This window comes from Berghia stephanieae, chromosome 8 (genome assembly GCF_034508935.2).
Source record: "Berghia stephanieae isolate SIO BIC M18660-M18661 chromosome 8, UCSD_Bste_1.3, whole genome shotgun sequence".
In the NCBI taxonomy this organism is placed as follows: domain Eukaryota; kingdom Metazoa; phylum Mollusca; class Gastropoda; order Nudibranchia; family Aeolidiidae; genus Berghia; species Berghia stephanieae.
In genome coordinates this window covers 37,666,722-37,674,221 of record NC_088367.1, presented here as the reverse complement: position 1 = coordinate 37,674,221, position 7,500 = coordinate 37,666,722, and the positions used below count along the sequence as shown (strand labels likewise).

At 37.0% G+C, this 7,500-nt stretch overlaps 1 protein-coding gene across 1 annotated transcript in view; it reads right to left on the bottom strand.

Moving 5' to 3' along the window:
* Positions 1-6,891: 6,891 nt before the first annotated feature.
* LOC144978611 (dynein axonemal assembly factor 3-like) overlaps positions 6,892-7,500 on the bottom strand; it is a 23,510-nt gene continuing 22,901 nt past the window's right edge. Inside the window, exon 15 of the mRNA XM_078924901.1 lies at positions 6,892-7,391. Coding sequence (XP_078781027.1) covers positions 7,332-7,391 — 60 coding nt within the window. The 3' untranslated portion in view covers positions 6,892-7,331. The remainder of the gene's footprint in view (positions 7,392-7,500) is intronic.

Genomic DNA, 7,500 nt, shown 5'->3' with positions numbered 1-7,500 from the left:
TTCTCTAAAGTATCCACTATTATACAAGACAATTAGTCGACCTAATCCTAATGCCTCGATCACGATCACGTTTATAAAATCAGTCACAGCTAATCTAAGTATTAATAAACCCCTGGGAATGACGTCATTCGGCAATGCAGGAAAAAGTGTGAGTCATTAAGGCCACCTCGAGTAAGTGTATAGGTGACCCATCTACTTAAATCGGTACCATTTTGGATGATAAAATCAGTCAAAGCTAATCTAAGTATTAATAAACCCCTGGGTATGACGTCATTCGCAATGCAGGAAAAAGTGTGACTCATTATGGCCACTCCGAGTAAGTGTATAGGTGACCCATCTTCATAAATCGGTACCATTTCGGATGGTTTAGGTACAGGAAGACGGAATTAATAGTCAATAATATTAGACCTGGGTTATGTGTATTTGTCACATTAAAGAGAAATGTGTTTTGTTGTTTTATTTTGGTTTTGTCTCTTTTTATAAACTTTCGGATTTAAAAAAACGAGAAAAAAACAAAACAACTAAATAAATATGAACCGCATTTTCACGGATTTATCATGCTCAATGCGATTCACGATGTTTTATTCCACCAGCTCGCCTGTTAGGCGTCCTTTTTGTACTAACACTCTTACGATATCCGTCACTGGTTATAGCCAGGTGCTGATCCACAAACGATTCACCCCTATTTCATATTTCTGTTGATTTTAATTTTCAACTCACTTTCTGACAGAAAATAATAAATAAAAATAACATTTCCTTCATCCATCCACAAGGACAATTTCTCTAGGGTCTATTCCAAGGAAAGACTGGATTGGCCCAGGCGTCAGCCGCAGTTCAGCGCCGCAAATTGAGCTAGGGCGAGGTGACTTGCTCAAGGCCACACAGCACAGAGGCGGCTGATCGAACTCGGTACATTTCGGGTACGAAGCAAAGACCGTACCGCTGAGCCACGCTGCCCCTTTAGTATCTGGTACAACAACCCTTTTAGAGGCGACTGGCCACATAATATAGTTTTCTTTATCACGTTCATTCCGATATATTAGCTCATAGATGCAGTGAAAAACATGCGATTTGTGTCAGTGGCCTGGGGAATTAGTGTAGTAATGTGAAGCGCATATTATTATAGCATGGTGCCTTAGTGAAATGCGCTATATAAATACTCATACTTATACATGTTTATATGATGAAAACTGACAAGAATTGCTTCAACAGTTGTGACGTCACGTCCCTCCTAATGACGCATAGTAACTTAGTAACTGGTTCTAAACTATCGGAACAATGGCGGACGCCCTTATGAAATACTAAACTTCTCCAACGAACATAAAAGTGTATCCAGAGGAGGAAAACATTATAAATTTGATCCTGTTTTGACTTTTATACATTCTGATCACATGACATGTGAAAAAGTTCTTGCCAGCATGAAGAATAAAAAGTACCGATTTTCTTTGTTTCGAACCAAACTGCTCGTTGTTGGGCGGGTGACATCAGACTATTGAATCCTATTACAAATTACAATGGAATTTATCATGTACCTACCTGATTGTTTCCCTCTCGATTAGATATCCAAGCATGACAAAAGGTGTGCTCAAAGCGCTTTACAAGGAGTCCCAACCCAAAAGAATACCTTACACGTTGGACGAGACATGGCGTCCGTTAGGCTCTATGACTTTTTATTTTTCGACAGAGACAACGCAGTTACAGTTACAGGCATGGACTCCTTAAATGCCCGACTACCATGGGAAAATGAGTCTTTTTCATGGACTCAGCTTTTTCGCCGCTCGAAGGCTCGATTCAGGGATCCACAGGTCTCAAGGCAAATGTCATACCAGAAGACCAACCCCCCCCCCCCCCCCCCCCCCCCCCCCCCCCCCCCCCCCCCCCCCCCCAAAAAAAAAAAATTTAAAAAAACAAAAAAAAAAAACGCACGTAAAGAAGTGAAACATAATTTATAGTACTCGATGAGTAAAAAATGCACATCACCGTTTATTTTATTCTAGTAAACTAGTATCTCAGAGTTTAATGGACCTGTCACGTAAATATTCAATGAGCCGATCATTATGCAAGGGTTATGTTTATTGGAAACAAACAAGTAAAAAAAATAACAATCAACCAGGTATATTAGCCATTACCTCGATATCCTTTATTAGTTGTCTAAATATATTTCCCTACGCTAAAAGTCTGAATTGATGACATCACAACCAACTGGGCAGTGACGTCAAAGCTCGCCGACAGTCAGCCAACTGTAACAACAAGTAGAATAATGCATGTATGGAAACATGCTTATTCAACCAAAAAATGGGATTTCCTTTTTTACAATGTCCGCTGAATTGGGAAACAGGATTCTGTATTTCATCCGGGAATAAGGTGGCTGTGACATATGTGGCTGCGAGTTGCTTGTAGCCGTGAACGTGATGGTGAAGGATGGCAGTTGCTCAACACTTTCTATAGCTGTCTACTACTTCCAATAATCCTAGACTTACGATGTTTTTCTCCCCCAAGAGCTGAGCTGCACCAGCTTCTTTTATTCAATGTTGAAAAGAAAATGTTGGTGCTAAAGGGCATATTAAATTCAAGACTTTAAACTTTACGACTAATTTTATCCAGGAGAGGGCAAATCAATCATCCAGTCAATTATGGAAAGTACTATTTATTTTCCTCCTATGGCAAGGATGAACGAGACATACCAGATTGTGTCCAATCAAATAGTACGTCATTGGAAAGCACGTAAAACATCGGGAGGAAATAAGCATTTGACTGAATGTCATATGAAGGATCGCCTAATAGTCCTCTTCTTCTTAATCGTCGTCGTCATCAGCATCATCATCATTTTCTTCATCTCCTTCATAGTGATTGCTGCATCCATCAGACTGAATTGATTATAAAGGAAAATGTTCATATGATACGACAACACGTACTGTCCTGGTCGTGGAATTCAGTCTTGCATTACAACAGGTTTCTTCAGTAGGTAGGTTTGTTGATTGTTGTTACGTAAGGGGAACAGTATCAGTAACATACGTGTGTATAAAAAACACACACTAAATTTGACTGAATGGAAGAATGATAAAAGTGATAACTTGATTGTTTGATTACCAATATTTGATTTCTTTTCACGTATTGATTAATCATTATCCCACGATGCGGCCATTTGTACTCATCTTTCAAAGATTGGTTTGGTTTTGTTTATTAAAAAAAAATAATTTAAACCCTAGCGCTAATTTTACAATACAAATTATTGTAACCATTTTAGTTATTTCACGTGAGTACTGGTTTCATCACAAGTAAATGAATGTTTGTTCTATATTTTTACACGCCTCATTTGTGCTGTTGTTACCAATAAATACGAAACAAAAAAATAATTTAAAATTCCAATAAAAAGGTTCAGAAAAGTGAGTGGGGCAGGCGGAGTTGTCGTACCAGTAAGGTCGCGGGTTCGAGCCCGCCGCGGAATTTTTATTCTCTATTGTCTTGTAGCACTTTCCTACTTGCTTCATTTCTTGTTGTTATCAATTAAAAAGGTTCCATGCCATTAAATGGAGTATAACCTTTTTATTGGAAATGTTTGTCACAACTCGTGTTTAATCCGAACCTCAAATTCCCTTATGCAATCTATGACGTCACTTATACACGATTTGCAAATAGTGATCCTGCAGTTTTCATTCAAGAAAAAAAAAACCTTCCCAGAATTCTAAAGTCGCTGGTAGAGAAGCGTCACGATGTATCGTCTTGTAACAATGTCAAGGGATGCTGGGCGCGGTCAGTGAACTAATGGGTGTCAAAGATCGCAAAACTCTGGTCCAGGCGTTGTGTGTTTTGGTTAAGGCGGATGATAGACATTACTCCGCAGCTTGACTCGAGTGTAAATGAGTAGCATGTTCATTGCGCTTCAAAACACCAGATTTAAGCGCCTTGCTATGAACATTTCCGTATCATGCAGCAATATGAATATCTTCACCTAAATTAATGATAGTGACGATGATGATGATGATGATGATGATGATGATGTTGATAATAATAATAATAATAATAATAATAATAATAATAATAATAATAATAATAATAATAATAATGATAATAATAATAATAATAATAATAATGATGATGATGATGACGACGATGATAATGATGATGATGATAATAATAATGATGATGATGATGATGGTAATGATGATGATAATGATGATGATGACGACGACGACGATGATAATGATGATGATAATAATAATAATGATGATGACGACGATAATGATTATACAACGGTCTCGTTTTTAAAAAACAAACCTAGTGGTTATACAAGTGGTGACTTTTTGTTTACACTACCTTTTTTTTCTTCAAACCAGACCGTTGTATAATCATTATCATTATCATCATCATCACTCAATAATCGACGTCACTGATAAAGGTGCATGCAAGACTGTCACCATATACGTCGCATGTTTTGCTATCTTTAAGGGACATCGTGTTAATCTCTAGAAAAATACATCAAACTCACATCCAACTATGGATCGCTATTGACGTAAATCAACCAATAAATGCCAGTGCCAGCTTGACCTATTCGACAACCACGAGACAAACAGAATGTCACCAAATCGTTTATTTATCATTTGGACCTCAAATAATAAACGTGTAATAAACATGTATGTGAACATTCCGTTGTTTATTCAAAGCATGGAGACAGAATGTCATTAAAAATTAATAACAATAACAACCGATAGAAAAACAAACCAAAAAAACCCCATAAAAACAAAACAAAACAAAACAAAACACCCCCTAAAGAAACACACACACACACACTGAGTCACACACATACATACATAACCCCAACAAAGAGATTTTAAAATAAATAAATCAATAAAACAAAGCAATACAAACAAAAAATGGAGGAGCCAAATCAGAAAGGCCATCGGTGTAAAGCCACGTCACAGTAAATATCAAGTACACAATAAAACATGAATAGAAAGAACAACTATGGGCAGCTATGGAAGCTAGTGGTATGATAATCCCCTTTAGATCGGAAAGTCCTGGGTTCGAGTCGCGCAAAAAACATAAAAACAAACAACAACAACAACAACAACAACAACAACAACAACAAAAAAAAAACCCACAAAAAACAAACACCCCTCTATCCGAAAAAATAAGAGAGAGAGAGAGAGAGAGAGAGAGAGAGAGAGAGAGAGAGAGAGAGAGAGAGAGAGAGAGAGAGAGAGAGAGAGAGAGAGAGAGAGAGAGAGAGAGAGAGAGAGAAATGAATGACTTGAGTTTGATACGAATATTTTTTGTGTTCGTGGATACGGTAGAGTCACGCTCTCACCGGCCAGGCGGAGTTGTCGTACCAATAAGGTCGCGGGTTCAAACCCCACCACCGCCGCGAAATTTTTTTATTCTCTATTGTCTTCTGGCACTTTTCTACTCACTTCATCTCTTGTTGTTATCCGAAAAAATGTAATATCGTCTAAAAGACATCATGTCGCGTGGTACATGTTACGTGTTGCTGTTGGCTATGAACCCGTTGTAAAGCGCTTTGAGCACATTTGGTGGGTATTGCGCTATACAAAAGCACACGTTAACAAAAATAAATAAATCCAAGAAAAATAAAAAAGCAACGATTATTTGGGCAATATTGCGGATGTTTTTATTTATCGTATATAGCTGATCTCTCATGATATATTTTCTGTCAGAAAGTAAAACCAGCAACTCAATGACCCTAGGTAGGATACCATTGTTGTGAAATGTGAAATACATGTATAGTAGTATGATTATGGTACAAAATCGACAATCATTTGTGGCTTTGACATTGACCTGTCAAACATCCATACATAATATGTGTGACGAATCGTCTCGAAACGGTCGTGTTTATTGGGATGTACCTGATATGCTTGAAATATAAAGTTTAATTCTTAAGATTTTGATTTTAATAAAATAAATGATACCACTGACATTAGAAAAGAGTTTAAGATTTGGTTCTCCACATTCAAAAATAAATCAAATTTACAACCCCCCCCCCCCCCCCCCCCCCCCCCCCCCCCCCCCCCCCCTACTTTTTTTTCTATTTCAAACTCAACTTTCTTCGTGTGGATCATTCTACACAACGTGTATTTATATGCAGGTCTGATAACCCAAATTGTTATGGGCTCATTGTTATGCGCTGTATAATTTTTGTTTTACATTTTGTAAACATTTGAGTGTGTCCTCTTTGTGGGATCCTGTGCTTGTGTCAGGATGAGGCATTCAGTGATCTCAAACTAAGTACACTGATGAATCTACATCTGTTTAATTTTTCAACCAATTCCCCTTTCTCTCACTTTTTCTTGGGTGCTTTAATTGTAATTCTAGAACTTCTAACGATTCAATGTTCTTCCTTTTTACTGGCGCTGATATGACCTAAATGTGTTGCAAGCGCCGTAAAACCTTTAAAAAAACAAAACAAAATACTCTCAAACCAACAAAGAATGTTGTCCATGACAACAATGTTAAATCAAGCCCATAATTGCGTTTGGTTATCAGACCTTCACATGTGTGCACGTCAGTCCGACGTGATACTAAACTGAGGCCTTGGATCAATTTATTTTTCTATGAAACTCATATTATAAACAATTCAACATTATGGCAAAAACTAAAGGAATGAAAAGAAGGGGGGGGGGGGGGGGGAAATTCAGAAACCAAAGTTATTGTTTTGGTTATTGTTGTTTTATTTTTCTATTTAAAAAAATTGTAATTAATGAGAGAAATATTGATTGTAAATTCTGTGCGGACGTCAATCTTTTTTAAAAAAATTTATACAATCCATCTCTAAAATCGAACCTTTAAGTAACTTCAATAATATGACATTTTTTTGTGTGGATCTTTTGAGTAATATGACACTTTTGGGGACCTTCGGTTGAGCTCTGTTGCATGTTTTTGTTTGTTTGTTTGTTTTTGTTTACTTGTCGACAAGCAGGAAACAGTTGTAACGTACATGGCTCTTTAATAAACAATAGGTAGATATTGTTGATGGGAATTCAGATATACATCAATGGTGGGTTCAGGTCAATTTGATCATGCCCAGATAGGGAACGAACAACGCTTGGCTCTTTGTCATTGCGTTTATACCACCAGTTGAGTGATTAGTTCTCATTACATTATTTCAGACTATAAATTATAAACGCTTAAGGTTACACACAGTTTAGTGAGGTGGTATGATTGATCATGCGGGCAAATGAAGTGAGAATTATACTTAACGCATAGCATCTAAACAGGACAATTAATTGAAAATTTATATCTTATTTTTCTTGTTTTCAAAAATGTAAACATATACACACACATACACAAGCACAAGCACACCAAGTAATAAAATCTCATCTCTCGTAATAGAATGCAGCATAGGAATCTTGCAAGTCGTCAATGGCATCCAAAGGCTGAAATGAATTAAAAGGGTTAATTAATCAAACCAGTTGTTTTTTAACCTTTTGCAACCAGGGTTTGGTTTTACTCTTATATTATGACATTTTATCTTCCATTTTTCAC